The following is a 20,992-nucleotide window of genomic DNA, read 5'->3' on the forward strand; positions in this document are numbered from 1 at the left end:
ATAACATGGTCTTGAGTTGAGTCATAACATATTTATAATGTGTGTTTTGTCAGTGTGAACAGTCCTATCTGATGCGGGAGCATGAGGACGTTCAGGATCGGACCACCCTACGATACGAGGAGAGGATCACAGAGCTACACAGCATCATCGCTGAGCTCAACAAGAAGATAGACCTGCTACAAGGCACTACCATCAGGTGGGTGGTACACACACACACACACACACACACACACACACACACACACACACACACACACACACACACACACACAGACGTTGTTTACTTATCGTAGTGAAATCAAAATCGGAGCATTTGCGTCAGAGGCCTTGTAAGTGTTTGTTTTCCTAGCTCAAGTGCCCTCTCCAGCCCTCTCCACCGGTGCTTAACACACTGATGTGCACCGGAAATAAACTCCAAAATAGGCATCGGGTTGAGTGCTAAGCAGGACCATTAACCAAACAACTCATTAGAATGAACTCAAGAGTGGCAGCCACCCAAAATTCCTCCATTTCCAAAATGCGTACTGGTTTTGGTCACACTTTATTTGGATAGTCCGGATTGTCCATCTGTAGATGCTTTACAGATGGTCATACTATCTGTTGATAAGCAACTGCTTGCTAGGGTTAGGTTTAGAATAAGGGTTAGGGTAAGTGTTAAGGTTAGTGTAAGGGTTAAGGCTAGGGTAAGGGTTAATAGATAGTTAGTTGAAATATTACTGTTAGTGTAACGGTTCTCCTCTTCCTCTTCATCCGAAGAGGAGGAGCATGGATTGAACCAAGACGCAGCGTGATACTTCGACATGATATTTATTTAGACACGACAAAACAACGAAGACAAAAAAACGAACTATACTTGAATTAACTAACAAAATAACAAAACGAATGTAGACAGACCTGGACGTAAGAACTTACATGTAACACGAAGAACGCACGAACAGGGAAATGACTACATAAAAACCGAACGAACAAAATGAACAAACAAACCGAAACAGTCCCGTATGGTGCAACATAGACAGACACTAACACAGGAGACAACCACCCACAACAAACAGTGTGAAAACACCTACCTTAATATGACTCTCAATCAGAGGAAATGAAAACCACCTGCCTCTAATTGAGAGCCATATCAGGTCACCCTTAAACCAACATAGAAACAGAAAACATAGACTGCCCACCCAAACTCACGTCCTGACCAACTAACACATACAAAAACTAACAGAAAACAGGTCAGGAACGTGACATAACCCCCCCCTTAAGGTGCGAACTCCGGGCGCACCAGCACAAAGTCTAGGGGAGGGTCAGGGTGGGCATCTGACCACGGTGGTGGCTCAGGCTCTGGGCGAGGTCCCCACCCCACCATAGTCAATCCCAGCTTACGTCTCTCCCTCAGAATGACCACCCTCTTACTCCACCCACCTAATATACCGGGTAACATCAAAATAAGGGACAGCTCCGGGACAAGGTAGCTCAGGACAGATAGGTAGGTCAGGATAGAGAGGTAGCTCAGGATAGAGAGGTAGCTCAGGATAGAGAGGTAGCTCAGGATAGAGGGGCAACTCCGGACTGAAGGGCAGCTCCGGACAGAGAGACAGCTCTGGACTGAGGGGCAGTTCTGGATACATGGCAGCTCTGGACTGAGGGACAGCTCATGGTTGGCTGACGGCTCTGGACGCTCATGGCTAGCTGACGGCTCTGGACGCTCATGGCTAGCTGACGGCTCTGGACGCTCATGGCTGGCTGACGGCTCTGGACGCTCATGGCTGGCTGACGGCTCTGGACGCTCATGGCTGGCTGACGGCTCTGGACGCTCATGGCTCGCTGACGGCTCTGGACGCTCATGGCTGGCTGACGGCTCTGGACGCTCATGGCTCGCTGACGGCTCTGGACGCTCATGGCTAGCTGACGGCTCTGGCTGATCCGGTCTGGCGGAAGGCTCTGGCTGATCCGGTCTGGCGGAAGGCTCTGGCTGATCCGGTCTGGCGGAAGGCTCTGGCTGATCCGGTCTGGCGGAAGGCTCTGGCTGATCCGGTCTGGCGGAAGGCTCTGGCTGATCCGGTCTGGCGGAAGGCTCTGGCTGATCCGGTCTGGCGGAAGGCTCTAGCGGCTCCTGTCTGGCGGAAGGCTCTAGCGGCTCCTGTCTGGCGGACGGCTCTGTAGGCTCATGGCAGACGGGCGGCTTTGCAGGCTCATGGCAGACGGGCGGCTTTGAAGGCTCAATACAGACGGGCAGTTCAGGCGCCGCTTGACAGACGGGCAGTTCAGGCGCCGCTTGGCAGACGGGCAGTTCAGGCGCCGCTTGGCAGACGGGCAGTTCAGGCGCCGCTTGGCAGACGGGCAGTTCAGGCGCCGCTTGGCAGACGGGCAGTTCAGGCGCCGCTTGGCAGACGGGCAGTTCAGGCGCCGCTTGGCAGACGGGCAGTTCAGGCGCTGCTTGGCAGACGGACAGTTCAGGCGCTGCTTGGCAGACGGGCAGTTCAGGCGCCGCTGGGCAGACGGCAGACTCTGACCGGCTGAGACGCACTGTAGGCCTGGTGCGTGGTACCGGAACTGGTGGTACCGGACTGGAGACACGCACCTCAAGGCTAGTGCGGGGAGCGGTAACATGACACACTGAGTTCTCAAAGCGCACTATAGGACTGGTGCGTGGTACCGGGACTGGTGGTACCGGGCTGAGAGCACGCACCTCAGAATGAGTGCGGGGAGAAGGAACAGTGCGTACAGGACTCTGGAGACGCACAGGTGGCTTAGTGCGTGGTGCCGGAATTGGAGGCACTGGGCTGGAGACACGCACCATAGGAAGAGTGCGTGGAGGAGGAACAGGGCTCTGAAAACGCACTGGAAGCCTGGTGCGTGGTGTAGGCACTGGTGGTACTGGGCTGGGGCGGGGAGGTAGCGCCGGAAATACCGGACCGTGCAAGCGTACTGGCTCCCTTGAGCATTGAGCCTGCCCAACCTTACCTGGTTGAATGCTCCCCGTCGCCCACCCAGTGCGGGGAGGTGGAATAACCCGCACCGGGCTATGTAGGCGAACCGGGGACACCATGCGTAAGGCTGGTGCCATGTAAGCCGGCCCAAGGAGACGCACTGGTGGCCAGATATGTAGAGCCGGCTTCATGGCACTTGGCTCAATGCTCAATCTAGCCCTACCAGTGCGGGGAGGTGGAATAACCCGCACCGGGCTATGCACACGTACAGGAGACACCGTGCGCTCCACTGCGTAACACGGTGTCTGCCCGTACTCCCGCTCTCCACGGTTAGCCTGGGAAGTGGGCGCAGGTCTCCTACCTGCCCTTGGCCCACTACCTCTTAGCCCCCCCCCAAGAAATTTTTGGGGTTTCTTCACGGGCTTCCGTGCTAGCCGCGTACCTTCATAAATCCGGTCTTGAGCTTGATTCTCCGGCTTCCAGCCACGTCTCCTTGCTGCCTCCTCATACCACCGCTCTTGGGCTCTCGCTGCCTCCATCTCCTCACGAGCGCGGCGATATTCCCCAATATGTGCCCAGTGTCCTTTTCCCTCCAAGACTTCCTCCCAAGTCCATGAGTCCTGATTTCTTGGCCGCTGCTCAAACTTGCGCTGCTTGGTTCTGGATTGGTGGGTGGTTCTGTAACGGTTCTCCTCTTCCTCTTCATCCGAAGAGGAGGAGCATGGATTGAACCAAGACGCAGCGTGATACTTCGACATGATATTTATTTAGACACGACAAAACAACGAAGACAAAAAAACGAACTATACTTGAATTAACTAACAAAATAACAAAACGAATGTAGACAGACCTGGACGTAAGAACTTACATGTAACACGAAGAACGCACGAACAGGGAAATGACTACATAAAAACCGAACGAACAAAATGAACAAACAAACCGAAACAGTCCCGTATGGTGCAACATAGACAGACACTAACACAGGAGACAACCACCCACAACAAACAGTGTGAAAACACCTACCTTAATATGACTCTCAATCAGAGGAAATGAAAACCACCTGCCTCTAATTGAGAGCCATATCAGGTCACCCTTAAACCAACATAGAAACAGAAAACATAGACTGCCCACCCAAACTCACGTCCTGACCAACTAACACATACAAAAACTAACAGAAAACAGGTCAGGAACGTGACAGTTAGGCCATCTGTAGATGCTCTACAGACTATCCAAATAAAGTGTTACCCTGTTTTTTTTACTAGGGAATTTAAAAAATCTGTTTTCTTTCATTCTCTGTTTGTGTGTGTTTATGTTTGCGTAAACGGTGCCATGCCAATTCAGTGTATCTTGCTTCATGTTGTCAGAACAGCACATAACAGCGTGTGTCAGTACTTTCTATTTGCCAACCTTGTGAGAACTATGTGATGTGAATTTATTGCCCGGCTATTTAATTCACAATCAAGATTGTGTCAAACCAATGAAATGCAACCAAACGACCCTATAATTCAGAGCTACAGGCAAGATGTTACGTATCAATGTTTGGTAGCAGCAGTGACTTTGTTTACTGCTGTAACGAGCCTCCTCCTTCTCTTCATCCGAAGAGGAGTAGCAAGGATTGGACCAACGTGCAGCGGGTTGTGAATACATAATGAACTTTATTAACAAGACGAAACTAAACACACGAAGAACACTTGATACTTTTACAAAAAACAACAAACGAAGTAGACAGACCTGGACTACGAACTTATATACAACGAAGAACGAACGAACAAGTACTGATTACAAACAAAACGAACTCACGATACAGTCCCGTATGGTGCAACAAACACTGACACAGGAAACAATCACCCACAAACAAACAGTGAGAACAACCTACCTTAATATGACTCTCAATCAGAGGAAACGTCAAACACCTGCCTCTAATTGAGAGCCATACCAGGCAACCCAAAACCAACATAGAAACAGAAAACATAGACTGCCCACCCAAAACTCACGCCCTGACCAATAAACACATACCAAACAACAGAAAACAGGTCAGGAACGTGACAACTGCAGTACTACTTTCACCAATATTGTTTATTTCTGTATTATGTACATAGACATATTGGATAGAGTTTGGATAGAATCCATTATTCCAATGCAACTCCAGGCATGTGTGGCAGACAAAATACAGTATCCGAGACACAGGCACAAGAATCAACATTCATTCAAAATGTGGAAATGTATGCTGCTTTCATTCGGATCTAGGAATGTTCCTCGATAAATGTATCTAGCCGTCACAGCAAGGGAGAACAAGTGGTATCAACATAGGTGTGGGCTGTCCGTGCTTCATCTAATAGATAATCCGATGTGCTCAGTCTCACAGACGTGTAAACACTGCACTTCTTAGATCTGACATTTCTCCTGCAGGTTGGTCACACCGGGAGCTTTCCTCTCATTAAAACATACATGATCTTCATGCTTGTGCATATATTTAAATACTTATGCCTGAGAAGTTCAGACTGGGACGTCACTATTGCTTAATTGCAGAGGGTTCTCATCTGAAGCACGAATACACACACACACATGCGCGTATACGTGCTGTATAGGGTTAATCAGCGTGTGTGTGTGTCTGTGTGTGTGTGTGTGTGTGTGTGTGTGTGTGTGTGTGTGGTCATGACAACAACATTGAAGTAAAAAACAAACTTAGCAGGGAATTGTCACACCCGCCTGGTTGCCAAATCAGTTTTATGCTTTAGCTGACTCGCCTGGTTGCCATCATGCCAGGAAATTACATCGTTATCGAACCACAAACACATCTGTCAACAAGGCTAGTGTCATATCACTTTGCCCTAACTCCGACATAACTCAGTGACCCTCTGCCCCTCAGGGAGGAGGATGAGTTTTCAGAGCTGCGTTCGGAGCTCAGCCACAGCCAGCACGAGGTCAACGAGGACGGACGCAGCCTCGACCAGGACGTGGCCTCCGTCTCACTGGCTGAAAACCACTCCACCCTGACGACCGCCAACATGGGTAAGAAAGGACACTAGTGCTTGACTGTAAACCCACATACAACTCCTATAAATGAGTTTGACTTGCTCTGAATACACTCATTCTATGGTTTAGTGGACACATTCACAGCCAAGCTGGAGTTTGCTCCACTCCATCAGTAGAAGGAATGTGTTTATGTTCTCAGGCTAATCTTCACTTTTCTGTTTCACTAATAACTGCTTCGATCAGTGGTTCATATGAATCATCTCTCCCATGGAGAGACTGTTACCTATCTGTGCCCATAGATGTACTCTGTGACCTACAGTATCTGTGCATGTCCTCCCTTGATGGATGGCCTGTGGCCAACCAACTGCTGTAGGGTTGATGGCACCCAATACACAATTATCGGCTTCTAGCGGAGATCGAATGAGGAGCAGTTATGTGCGTGTGTGTATGTGACTGTGTGTGTGCGCATTTGTGCTCGCATGCACACTCCCACAATGGAAAATTGATTCAGCAGAGTCCGTGCAGCAGTTCCTTCGAAACGCTATTTATACTCCCCTCTATCAATGGTGCTGAGTGCACCCAGCAATCACTTGTCAATGGTAAAGAGCTTCATTGGTTTCTCTTCTTCCTTATCCTCAACGTTGAGCAGAGAGAGAGAGAGAAGAAAAACAAATTTTTCATTCATTACAGGTCTTTGTCTCTAGCTGTAGCCGGGACAATCTTATCCCCTCACACACACACACAAAAGGATTTCACCAGTGAGGAAATAATTTAGGAAACAGGAATATAAGTTTTGTTAATCATCACGTTCGTTCACACAGCACTAATTACTTTCGAATTGTTTGCAAAACCTGCATTTACTTTGCCCCTCCAGCGGTAGGAAAAGGGGGGACATATGGAAAAACGTCTCAGTCGCTCTCCACATTTTCATATTCCACACAATGTACCCAGGCTATGTTTGTCTAGGTCTGGGAAGATACTAATCATCATCATCATCATTGTGGATGCAGTATGTCAGCAGGTGCTCACCATCGGCATGGCGGTATTGGATGCTTTGCAGGGCTTTTATTTATATGCAAATTTAAATTAGTTTCTGATGAGCCAATTAGATTCCCTCTGGAGATATGAAGTTGACACAGTGAATAGGGAATTGAAGCTTTGAAAGTGGTACATGCCTTTTAGGGCTGACCCCATTTAGTCGACTGGTTGATTGTTTACCGATAGGCTGTTGGTCGACCAAGATTTCTTTAGTCGGGCAGTAGCAAAAACAATTGCTTCAATCATGGGGTACAAGACACCTGTCTGATTGGCTCCTGCCTGAGTGGACTGATCCATTGTGGAGGCAGTGGGGATGGCACAGTCCATCACTCTAAGGTTACTGAAATGGTACAGTGCATTCGGAAAGTTTTCAGACCCCTTGACTTTTTCCACATTTGTTACGTTACAACCTTATTCAAAAAAAAAAAAGGAAGCTTTTTAATTTTTTCAAATCATCGTATGTAGTGATCACAATATAGTAACCATATCTAGGAAAACCAATGTTCCGAAGGCTGGGCCTAATATAGTGTATAAGAGGTCATACAATACGTTTGGTAGGGATTCCTATGTTGTTGATGTAAAGAATGTTTGTTGGTCCGTGGTGTGTAATGAGGAGCAAACAACAGACGTTGCACTTGATACATTTATGAAATTGCTTATTCCAGTTACTAATAAGCATGCACCCATTTAAGGAAATGACTGTAAAACATGTTAAATCCCTATGGATTGATGAGGAATTGAAAAAAGGGATGGTTAAGGGATGAGGCAAAAGGAATGGCAAATAAGTCTGGCTGCACAACCGATTGGCAAACGTATTGCAAATTGAGTAATCATGTGACTAAACTGAATAAAAAGATGAAGAAACTACACTATGAAACAAAGATAAATGAAAAAACTTTGGAGCACCTTAAATGAAATTTTGGGGAAAAAGCAAACTGAGCTCCATCATTCATTGAATCAGATGGCTCATTCATCACAAAACCAACTGATATTGCCAACTACTTTTTAATGATTTTCTTTTTGGCAAGATTAGCAAATTTAGGCATGACATGCCAGCAACAAACGCTGACACTACACATCCAAGTATATCTGACCAAATTATGAAAGACAAGCATTGTAATTTTGAATTCCGTAAATAATTTGTTGTTGCCTATCAACAATGACAAGCCACAGGGGTCTGACAACTTGGATGATATTGCCACTCTTATTTGCCATATCTTCAATCTAAGCCTACTAGAAAGTGTGTGCCCCAACCCCTCTTTTACGCTGCTGCTGCTCTGTTTATCATCTATGCATAGTCACTTTAACTATACATTCATGTAGGTATTACCTCAATTAGCCCGACTAACCGGTACCCCGCACATTGGCTACCCGGTCTATTTGCATTGTGTGCCCTCAACCCCTCTTTTACACTGCTGCTACTCTGTTTATCATCTATGCGTAGTCACTTTAATTATAACTACATGTACATATTGTTAAGTTCATGTTTTAAGTATCCCTATACTCCTGTTATTACGGGGCTATCACGGAGTCAAGAGTGCGCATGCGCTGGAAGTCTGTTCGTTGTTGGACCTAGCCTGGAGTGTAATGGCTACCTTGTAGTGTGTTCATATAGTAGAGTAAACTTTGTTAAACTGGAACCTTGTCGTTGTGTCATTTCGAGTTAACACATATTACCTCAATTAGCCCGACTAACCGGTGCCCCTGCACATTGACTCTGTACCGGTACCACCTGTATATAGCCTCACTGCTGTTATTTTCACTGTCATTTTACTGTATATTTTTTCTTTCTTTACTTATCTATTGTTTACCTAATACCTATTTTTTACTTAAAATTGCACTGTTGGTTAGGGCTTGTAAGTAAGCATTTCACTGTAAGGTCTACACCTGTTGTATTCAGCGCACGTGACAAATAAACTTTGATTTGACTTGGAGGGAACCAAAAGTCATTACTGGATCAAATAGCCAACCAACCAGCCTGTTACCAACCCTTACGAAACTTTTAGAAAAAATGGTGTTTGACCAGATACAATGCTATTTTACAGTAAACAAATTGACAACAAACTTTCAGCATGCTTATAGGGAAGGACATTCAACAAGTACAGCACTTACACAAATGACTGATTGGCTGAGAGGAATTGATGATAAAAAGATTGGGGGGGCTGTTCTGTTAGACTTCAGTGGAGCTTTTGACATTATCGATCATAGTCTGCTGCTCGAAAAATGTATTTGTTATGGCTTTACACCCCCTGCTATATTGTGGATAAAGAGTTACCTGTCACCTAACACAGAGGGTGTTCTTTAATGGAAGCCGCTCCAACATAATCCAGGTGGAATCAGGAATTTCCCAGGGCAGCTGCTAGGCCCCTTACTTTTTTCGATCTTTACTAATGACATGCCACTGACTTTGAGTAAAGCCAGTGTATCTATCTATGTATGTGGATGACTCAACACTATACATGTCAGCTACTACAGCAACTGAAATGACTGCAACACTTAACAAATAGTTGCAATTCATTTCAGAGTGGGTGGCAAGGAATAAGTTAGTCCTAAATAGTTAGTTAATAGTTAAGTTAGTCCTAAACTAAAATCATTGTATTTGGGACAAATCATTCACTAAACCTTAAACCTCAACTAAATCTTGTAATAAATAATGTGGAAATTGAGCAAGTTGGGGTGATATAACTGCTTGGAGTAACCCTGGATTGTAAACTGTCATTGTTAAAACATATTGATACCACAGTAGCTAAGATAGGAAGAAGTCTGTCCATAATAAAGCACCGCTCTAACTAAACAGCACTATCAACAAGGCAGGTCCTACAGGCCCTAGTTTTGTCGCACCTGGACTCCTGTTCCGTCGTGTGGTCAGGTGCCACAAAAAAGGGACTTAGTAAAATTGCAATTGCCTCAGAACAGGGCAGCACGGCTGACCCTTGGATGTACATAAAGAGCTAATATGCATGTCAATCTCTCCTGGCTCAAAGTGGAGGAGAGATTGATTTTATCACTACTTCTATTTATGAGAGGTATTGAGATGTTGAATGCACCGTGCTGTCTGTTTGAACTACTGGCGCACAGCTCAGACACCCATGCATGCCCCCTAAAACAAGCCACAAGCCACAAGGTCTCTTAACAGTCTCCAAGTCCAGAACAGACTATGGGAGGCGCACAGTACTACATAGAGCCATAACTACATGGAACTCTATTCCACATCAAGTAACTGATGCAAGGAGTAAAATTAGATTTAAAAATACACCTTATGGAACAGCAGGGACTGTGAAGCAACAAACATAGGCACAGACACATGCATACACACACACGATAACATACGCACTACACACACGTACACATGGATTTTGTACTGTAGATATGTGGTAGTGGTGGAGTAGGGGCCTGAGGGCACACAGTGTGTTGTGAAATCTGTAAATGTATTGTAATGTTTTTAAAATCGTATAAATTGCCTTAATTTTGCTAGACCCCAGGATCCATAATAAATAAATACAAATACAAATCAACACACTACCTCATAATGACAAAGAAAAAACAGGTTTTTAGAAATGTTTGCAAATATACAAGTTTTAGGACACCTACTCATTCAAGGGTTTTTCTTTATTTTTACTATTTTCTACATTGTAGAATAATAGTGAAGACCTCAAAACTATGAAATAACACATAAGGAATCATGTAGTAATCATGAAGTAATTTGAGATTCTTCAAAGTAGCCACCCTTTGCCTTGATGACAGCTTTGCACACTTGGCATTCTCTCAACCAGCTTCATGAGGTAGTCACCTGGAATGCATTTCAATTAACTGGTGTGCCTTCTTAAAAGTCAATTTGTGGAATTTCTTTCCTTCTTAATGCGTTTGAGCCAGTCAGTTGTGTTGTGAGAAGGTAGGGGTGTATACAGATGATAGCCCTATTTGGTAAAATTCCAAGTCCATATTATGGCAAGAACAGCTCAAATAAGCAAAGAGAAACGACAGTGTAATGCATCTGTGTGTAGCTGGTGAGATGAGTCAGGCGCAGGACAGCAGATAAGAGTAATGAAAGCAATTTTACTCAATAATATAACAATACACATCGTATAAATACATGGCCACAAATACGGACCGCAATACAATAAACAATTACTCACAAACAAACATGGGGGAACAGAGGGTAAATAATGAACAAGTAATTGGGAAATTGAAACCAGGTGTGTAAGACAAAGACAAAACAAATGGAAAATAAAAAGTGGATCGGCGATGGCTAGAAGGCCGGTGACGTCGACCACCGAACGCCGCCCGAACAAGGAGAGGGACAGACTTCGGAGGAAGTGATAGACAGTCCATCATTGCTTTAAGACATGAAGGTCAGCCAATACTGAACATGTGAAGAACTTTGAAAGTTTCTTCAAGTGCAGTCGCAAAAACCATCAAGCGCTATGATGAAACTGGCTCTCATGAGGACCGCCACAGGAATGGAAGACCCAGAGTTACCTCTGCTGCAGAGGATAAGTTCATTAGAGTTACCAGCCTCAGAAATTGCAGCCCAAATAAATGCTTCACAGAGTTCAAGTAACAGACACATTTCAACATCAACTGTTCAGAGGCCTGAATCAGGCCTGAATCAGGCCTTCATGTTCGAATTGCTGCAAAGAAACCACTACTAAAGGACACCAATAATAATAAGATACTTGCTTGGGCCAAGAAACACGAGCAATGGACATTAGACCGGTGGAAATTTACAACAGACTCTCTGGTACGCTTATAATTTATTAAAATTATATTGGAATCTAACAGCACCTGTTTGGCACACATAATATGCACGCAGGGCTTGCTCCTTACTTTATTTTTCTTGTACTCCAGTACTTTCCACAACTAGTAAAATGTATTCCACACCTGACTTCCCCCTTTTCCTCCTGAGCAACCAAACATTCCCCAGTTTAGAGTTTATTGGTCACGTCAGCATCCATTTTGCTGTCACGTGTTATGGTGTTCAGAGTTTGTTATAACCAGTTTATTGATGTGATTATGATCTGCTATAGGTCAGGCCCTATTGGTCACGTCTATGCGATGCATACGTGTCACGTAAAAAGAGCCAGGGTTGAGGCAATGTTTTTCCTAAATAAATGAGGGATTTCGGTAACAGAACTTTTCAGTCAGAAATGGCTGTAATTATGTTACAGCTTCAGCAACACAGACAACGCAATAAACACTGTTGATGTTCTGTGGTGGTCGCTGCAGCAGGAGGAGCCCGGCCAGCACAATCAAATCAATTGTGGTCCAGCTCGCTCTTGTCACGTGTGTGTTTTATGGTTGATTTGATGAAAACACATACTGTAGGGTGTGTATACAGTGGGGAGAACAAGTATTTGATACACTGCCGATTTTGCAGGTGTTCCTACTTACAAAGCATGTAGAGGTCTGTAATTTTTTATCATAGGTACACTTCAACTGTGAGAGACGGAATCTAAAACAAAAATCCAGAAAATCACATTGTATGATTTTTAAGTAATTAATTTCCATTTTATTGCATGACATAAGTATTTGAAAACCTACCAACCAGTAAGAATTCCGGCTCTCATAGACCTGTTAGTTTTTCTTTAAGAAGCCCTCCTGTTCTCCACTCATTACCTGTATTAACTGCACCTGTTTGAACTCGTTACCTGTATAAAAGACACCTGTCCAAACACTCAATCAAACAGACTCCAACCTCTCAACAATGGCCAAGACCAGAGAGCTGTGTAAGGACATCAGGGATAAAATTGTAGACCTGCACAAGGCTGGGATGGGCTACAGGACAATAGGCAAGCAGCTTGGTGAGAAGGCAACAACTGTTGGCGCAATTATTAGAAAATGGAAGAAGTTCAAGATGACGGTCAATCACCCTCGGTCTGGGGCTCCATGCAAGATCTCACCTCGTGGGGCATCAATGATCATAAGGAAGGTGAGGGATCAGCCCAGAACTACACGGCAGGACCTGGTCAATGACCTGAAGAGAGCTGGGACCACAGTCTCAAAGAAAACCATTAGTAACACACTACGCCGTCATGGATTAAAATCCTGCAGCGCACGCAAGGTCCCCCTGCTCAAGCCAGCGCATGTCCAGGCCCGTCTGAAGTTTGCCAATGACCATCTGGATGATCCAGAGGAGGAATGGGAGAAGGTCATGTGGTCTGATGAGACAAAAATCGAGCTTTTTGGTCTAAACTCCACTCGCCGTGTTTGGAGGAAGAAGAAGGATGAGTACAACCCCAAGAACACCATCCCAACCGTGAAGCATGGAGGTGGAAACATCATTCTTTGGGGATGCTTTTCTGCAAAGGGGACAGGACGACTGCACCGTATTGAGGGGAGGATGGATGGGGCCATGTATCGCGAGATCTTGGCCAACAACCTCCTTCCCTCAGTAAGAGCATTGAAGATGGGTCGTGGCTGGGTCTTCCAGCATGACAACGACCCGAAACACACAGCCAGGGCAACTAAGGAGTGGCTCCGTAAGAAGCATCTCAAGGTCCTGTAGTGGCCTTGCCAGTCTCCAGACCTGAACCCAATAGAAAATCTTTGGAGGGAGCTGAAAGTCCGTATTGCCCAGCGACAGCCCCGAAACCTGAAGGATCTGGAGAAGGTCTGTATGGAGGAGTGGGCCAAAATCCCTGTTGCAGTGTGTGCAAACCTGGTCAAGAACTACAGGAAACGTATGATCTCTGTAATTGCAAACAAAGGTTTCTGTACCAAATATTAAGTTCTGCTTTTCTGATGTATCAAATACTTATGTCATGCAATAAAATGCAAATGAATTACTTAAAAATCATACTGTCACGTTCTGACCATAGTTCTTGTGTGTTTTTCTTGTTTTAGTGTTGGTCAGGACGTGAGCTGGGTGGGCATTCTATGTTGTGTGTCTAGTTTGTCTGTTTCTATGTTTGGCCTAATATGGTTCCCAATCAGAGGCAGGTGTTTTGTGTTGTCTCTGATTGGGAATCATATTTAGGTGGCTTGTTTTGTGTTGGGATTTTGTGGGTGGTTGTTTCCTGTCTTTGTGTTCATTGCACCAGAGAGGACTGTTTCGGTTTGCCACGTTTGTTATTTTTGTATTTGTAAGTGTTCACTGTTTTCGTCTATTAAACATGTTGAGCACTGGCTACGCTGCGTGTTGGTCCGATCCCTACACCTCCTCTTCTCGTGAAGAGGAGGAAGGCTGCCGTTACACATACAATGTGATTTTCTGGATTTTTGTTTTAGATTCCGTCTCTCACAGTTGAAGTGTACCTATGATAAAAATTACAGACCTCTACATGCTTTGTAAGTAGGGAAACCTGCAAAATCGGCAGTGTATCAAATAATTCTTCTCCCCACTGTATATATGGAAAAATACACGTTTAAAAATGTTGACCAATCGATTGGTCGAAAGAACAGACGACCCTTGGTCGACCAAGATAATTTATTTAGTCGTGGAAAGCCCTACATGCCTCAGTTGGTTGGAGCTTGCTGCTTGCCTTGCAACCCAGGGTTGTGGGTTTGATTCCCACAGGTGTTATCTGTAGTTCGCTGTGTATAAATGTACTGAATTTCAATATTGTCATATTATATGAAAAATAATTGTCCTTGTATCATTGTCTTTCTTTCAAATAGTTGTGGTGTGTGTTATGTTCTCTCTAAACAGCAGATGTGTGTGTGATGCGGTTTAATGAGTGCGTTACTAGCCTGCAGCATGCCAGCAGCATTCCTCCAGTCACCCTCAGGCGCTCAGTTAAACCATTAGCATTTAGTACATGGCTGTTATCAGTGGCTGTAGCACACAAAACATCAACACTATGCTCCAAGGTCACCTTGCTCATGCAGACTACAGTAGCTGTGTTGTTCTAGCCACATTGAGGTTTGATTATTTGTTCCTAGATCAGTGTATCTGGCTCTAGTCCTATTATTTTGACCAGCATCCTGCACACTAGAATTCATTCATCTGATTCCAGATCCGTTTGACTGTTCTTCTTCCCTGTACTGCAGTGGCCTGAACTCCTTTTGCCTGACATTACATTACATTAGGCTTTAAAACATGAATATGTTCCTAGACCAGTCTGATCCGGACCTGTGCTTTCTCCCTGTAGACAACTGCAGTGACCTGAACTCAGAACTGCAGCGGGTTCTGACGGGGTTGGAGAGCGTGCTGTGTGGGAGGAAGAAGAGCACATGCAGCCTGTCTGTGGCCGAGGTCGACCGCCACATAGAGCAGCTGACCACCGCCAGCCAACACTGTGACCTCGCCATCAAGGTAAGACACCAGAAAATGACTAGTGGCTAATACTGAGACTCGTTTTAGGAAATCATTTTCCTTCCATATAAACACAATTTATTGTTAGGAAAGCGCGAAGGAGGATAAAGAGCGGACGGAGCGAAAGAAAAACATGCAGGATACATGAAAATAGGTTAACCTAATACTGGTACAAACATCTCCTATTAAATGCATTCACAGACGCTTAAAGAAAGGTAAATGGAAAATACAGTGAGATTAGTTATAATATAACTGTTGTGTGACGTTGAACTGTCCTGCTGGAAGACCTGAGCCACTTCCAGTAATCTGTCAGCAGGGGTCCTGGGGTGACCCTGGGTTGTACCCACCAGTAACAGCCCGTCTCAGCCTGGGACGCCTGTGTGATTCAGACTGATGTCATAGACTGATGAGGGGCCTGATGGTGGTCCCCACGGTGACGCCTCAGCTCTGGTAATGGAAACCTGTCTGCCTGGCTGTCGTCTGCGTAGCGATGGGAGTGTCAGCAGTCCTAAGGGGAATTCAGTCTGCTAGCTATTTCTTTCCTCGCAAACAGATAATACAACACACACACACACACATACACAGGGAAAGATGGGAGAATGAGAGAGGGAGAACGAAAGGGAAGTAGACCTATGGACACAGAATGTGACAGAGATGTAGAGAAATTAACCGTGAGCGAGAGAGACAGTTATGCTAAAGAAAGAGGTAGAGAAAGGAGAGAGGCAAAGTGAAGGACAGAGAAATATAGCAATTATTTCGCTGATGTTGCTTCCAGAGGCAGTTTGGAAGGCAATAGTGAGTGTTGCAAACAAGGACAGACGATTTTTACGAACTTCAGAACTCGGCGGTTCTATGAGCTTGTGTGGCCTATCACTTTGCGGCTGAGCCATTGTTGCTCCTAGACGTTTCCACTTCACAATAACCGCACTTACAGTTGACCGGGGCAGCTCTAGCAGGGAAGAAATTTGACGAACTGACTTGTTGGAAAGGTGGCATCCTATAATGATACCACATTGAAAGTCACTGAGCTCTTCGCAAGGCCATTCTACTGCCAATGTTTGTCTATGGAGATTGCGTGGCTGTGTGCTCGATTTTATACACCTGTCAGCAACGGGTGTGGCTGAAATGGCAGAATCCACTAATTTGAAGGGAAGTCCAAATAATTTTGTATATATAGTGTATGTCAATCGTGTTAAGACTGTTAAAGTCGTAACAGACAATCACTGTAACTGGCATTCAGTTAGTGACTGTCATAGCCCACTCACTGTAAGGTGGGAGAATGGATTTACTTGGCTTTATATTATCAGCCTGAATGGACCTCCATCACAAACCATTGTGTCAGAGCTGAAATAGAGGACAGATAGAGACATATTACTGTAAAGAAAGAGAAATCAAGGTACCTATGTTTAACGTTTATTTAGTGATCTACATTTTCTAATAAACTAATTGAACTTGGCTATCAATTTCACCCCCTTTTGTTGGCTGATCACAGTGGACACAACCAGTGCTAGTCTGACCACTTAATGCTAACCCAGTTACATTTTGTGCGAAGAAAAATAGACACCTTCACAGTTCCAGCTGTGAGGCTTAATCCCAAACAGATCCCTCTTTTCTAGACTGAGTATCCTAATGGTGTCTCTTTTACACATCTATAATAACATAATTTTTGTAATTTGATAGAAACACTTATCCAGTGAGTATGAGAGGTGGAGCTGATTCCTACACCGGCATATCCAGTCCTTTCAGATTTGCGAGGAGTCAGCCAAGGGTCTAGTGATGGGTTTGGGATTGGGCCACAGTATCCCATTGTGTGTGGACCCAATCCATTACAATTGACTAAGCCTATAAAAAGAATACCACACAGGCAAATATGTATCTTCTCCAAGGCCATTTGTTGATATTGGGTGTTCATGCGGCACAGACAAGTTTAAGTTACTCCACATGTTCCATAGCAGTAGCTGGGCTTATAAAACCGTACTTTATATAATATAGAGCCCAGGCTGTTGTCTCTGGTTTTGAATCTGAATTTAGAGAACTGAATTTGAATGCATCCAAGAAGTTGAATATATGAAACTTTGAAAACTTCAAATCATAGTTTGTATGAACAATGAATGCAATATCTGCCATATTAAAACTGAATGTTAAGTGCATTTGGAAAGTATTCAGACCCCTTGACTTTTCCCACATTTTGTTAAATTGATTAAATAAAAAAAATTCCTCATCAATCGCCACACACTACCCCATAAGGACAAATAAAAAAAAGTTGTATATTTTTTTTTGCAAATGTATTAAAAATAAAAAACTGATACCGTATTTACCCAAGTATTCAGACCCTTTGCTATGAGACTCAAAATTGACCTCAGGTGCATCCTATTTCCATTGATCATCCAGATGTTTCTATAACTTGATTGGAGTCCACCTATGGTAAATTTGGTGATTGGAAATTATTTGGAAAGGTACCTCTCTATAAGCCCCCACAGTTTACAGTGCATGTTAGAGCAAAAACCAAGCCATGAGGTCGACGGAATTGTCAGTAGAGCTCCAAGACAAGATTGTGTCGAGGCAAAGATCTGGGGAAGGGTACCAAAACATTTCTGCAAAGGTCCCAAAGAACACAGTGGCCTCCATCATTCTGAAATGGAAGAAGTTCGGAACCATCAAGACTCTTCCTCGAGCTGGCCACCTGGCCAAACTGAGCAATCAGGGGAGAAGGGCCTTGGTGAGGAAGGTGACCAAGAACCCAATGGTCACTCTGACAGAGCTCCAGAGTTCCTCTGTGGAAATGGGAGAACCTTCCAGACAGCCGCTTGGAGTTTGCCAAAATGAGAAACAAGAGTATTAATATATATATATATATTTTACCTTTATTTAACCAGGTAGGCCAGTTGAGAACAAGTTCTAATTTACAACTGCGACCTGGCCAAGATAAAGCAAAGCAGTGCGACACAAACACACAGTTACACATAGGATAAACAAACATACAGTCATTAATACAATAGAAAAATATATAGACAATGTGTGCAAATGTAGTAAGATTAGGGAGGTAGGGCAATAAATAGGCCATAGTGACGAAATAATAAAAATTTAGCAATTAAACACTGGAGTGATAGATGTACAGAAGATGAATGTACAAGTAGAGATACTGGGGCGCAAAGGAGCAAAAAATAAATAACAATATGGGGATGAGGTAGTTGGGTGGGCTATTTACAGATGGGCTGAGTACAGGTGCAATGATCGGTAAGCTGCTCTGACAGCTGATGCTTAAAGTTAGTGAGGGAGATCTAAGACTCCAGCTTCAGTGATTTTTGCACTTCGTTCCAGTCATTGGCAGCAGAGAACTGGAAGGAAAGGCGGCCAAAGGAGGAGTTGGCTTTGGGGATGACCAGTGAGATATACCTGCTGGAGAGCGTGCTACGGGTGGGTGCTTCTATGGCGACCAGTGAGCTGAGATAAGGTGGGGCTTTACCTAGAAAAGACTTATAGATGACCTGGAGCCAGTGGGTTTGGCGACGAATATGAAGCAAGGGCCAGCCAACGAGAGCATACAGGTCGCAGTGGTGGGTAGTATATGGGGCTTTGTTGACAAAACGGATGGCACTGTGATAGACTACATCCAATTTGCTGAGTAGAGTGTTGGAGGCTATTTTATAAATGACATTGCCAAAGTCAAGGATCAGTAGGATAGTCAGTTTTACGAGGGTATGTTTGACAGCATGAGTGAAGGATGCTTTGTTGCGAAATAGGAAGCCTATTCTAGATTTAATTTTGGATTGGAGATGCTTAATGTGAGTCTGGAAGGAGAGTTTACAGTCTAGCCAGACACCTAGGTATTTGTAGTTGTCCACATATTCTGAGTCAGAACCGTCCAGAGTAGTGATGCTAGACAGGCAGGCGGGCGCGGGCAGCGATCGGTTGAAGAGCATGCATTTAGTTTTACTTGCATTTAAGAGCAGTTGGAGGCAACGGAAGGAGTGTCGTATGTCATTGAAGCTCGTCTGGAGGTTTGTTAGCACAGTGTCCAAAGAAGGGCCAGAAGTATACAGAATGGTGTTGTCTGCGTAGAGGTGGATCAGAGAATCACCAGCAGCAAGAGCGACATCATTGATGTATACAGAGAAAAGAGTCGGCCCGAGAATTTAACCCTGTGGCACCCCCATAGAGACTGCCCGAGGTCGTCTTTTATCGATGGCGGTAATGATATCGTTTAGGACCTTGAGCGTGGCTGAGGTGCACCCATGACCAGCTCGGAAACCAGATTGCATAGCGGAGAATGTACGGTGGGATTCGAAATGATTGGTGATCTGTTTGTTAACTTGGCTTTCAAAGACTTCAGAAAGGCTGGGTAGGATAGATATAGGTCTGTAACTGTTTGAGTCTAGAGTGTCTCCCCGTTTGAAGAGGGGGATGACTGCGGCAGCTTTCCAATCTTTAGGGATATCAGACGATATGAAAGAGAGGTTGAACAGGCTAGGGATAGGGGTTGCAACAATTGCTGAGGATAATTTTAGAAAGAGAGGGTCCAGATTGTCTAACCCGGCTGATTTGTAGGGGTCCAGATTTTGCAGCTCTTTCAGAACATCAGCTATCTGGATTTGGGTAAAGGAGAAATGGGGGAGGCTTGGGCAAGTTGCTGTGGGGGGTGCAGAGCTGTTGACTGGGGTAGGGGTAGCCAGGTGGAAAGCATGACCAGCCGTAGAAAAAGGCTTATTGAAATTCTCAATTATCGTAGATTTATCGATGGTGATGGTGTTTCCTAGCCTCAGTGCAGTGAGCAGCTTGGAGGAGGTGCTCTTATTCTCCATGGCCTTTAGTGTCCCAGAACATTTTGGAGTTAGTGCTACAGGATGCAAATTTCTGTTTGAAAAAGCTAGACTTTGCTTTCCTACCTGCCTGTGTTTATTGGTTCCTAACTTCCCTGAAAAGTTGCATATCGCGGGTGATATTCGATGCTAATGCAGTACGCCACAGGATGTTTTTGTGCTGGTCAAGGGCCGTCAAGTCTGTAGTGAACCAAGGGCTATATCTGTTTTTAGTTCAACCTTTTTTGAATGGGGCATGCTTATTTAAGATGGTGAGGAAAGCACTTTTAAAGAATAACAGGGCATCCTCTACTGGCGGAATAAGTTCAATATCTTCCAGGATATCCGGGCCAGGTCGATTAGAAAGGCCTGCTCTGTCACGTTCTTCGTCAGGCGAAAGAGAGGAGGACCAAGATGCAGCGTAGTGAGTATTCATTTTAATACGAATACTTAAACAACGAACAAAACAATAAACCGACAAACGAACGAAAATGTAACAGTCCCGTATAGTGAACACAAAACACAGGAACACAGGAACAGGAACAATAACCCACAACCCACAATACAAAACAGGCTACCTAAATATGGCTCCCAATCAGAGACAACGAAAACACCTGCCTCTGATTGAGAACCATATCAGGCCAAACACATAGAAATAGACAAACTAGACAAACAACATAGAATGCCCACTCATATCACACCCTGACCAAACAAAACATAGAAACATACAAAACAAACTATGGTCAGGGCGTGACATGCTCGCTGAAGTGTTTTAGGGAGCGTTTGACAGTGATGAGGGGTGGTTCTTTGATCGCGGACCCATTACAAACGCAGGCAATGAGGCAGTGATCGCTGAGATCCTGGTTGAAGACAGCAGAGGTGTAATTAGAGGGCAGGATTGGTCAGGATGATATCTATGAGGGTGCCTGTGCAGGCTATCTCTGCAGGAGATCGCAACTCCACCCCCTTTAGCAGTTCTATCTTTGGTCTGATGAAACCAA

The 20,992-nt window shown here is 44.7% G+C and overlaps 1 protein-coding gene across 1 annotated transcript in view; it reads left to right on the forward strand.

Moving 5' to 3' along the window:
* Positions 1–20,992, forward strand: part of LOC120021001 (colorectal mutant cancer protein-like) — a 154,929-nt gene that overhangs the window by 64,740 nt on the left and 69,197 nt on the right. Inside the window, exons 14-16 of the mRNA XM_038964665.1 lie at positions 54–196; positions 5,794–5,936; positions 15,029–15,192. Coding sequence (XP_038820593.1) covers positions 54–196; positions 5,794–5,936; positions 15,029–15,192 — 450 coding nt within the window. The remainder of the gene's footprint in view (positions 1–53; positions 197–5,793; positions 5,937–15,028; positions 15,193–20,992) is intronic.

This window comes from Salvelinus namaycush, chromosome 26, assembly GCF_016432855.1.
Source record: "Salvelinus namaycush isolate Seneca chromosome 26, SaNama_1.0, whole genome shotgun sequence".
NCBI lineage: Eukaryota > Metazoa > Chordata > Actinopteri > Salmoniformes > Salmonidae > Salvelinus > Salvelinus namaycush.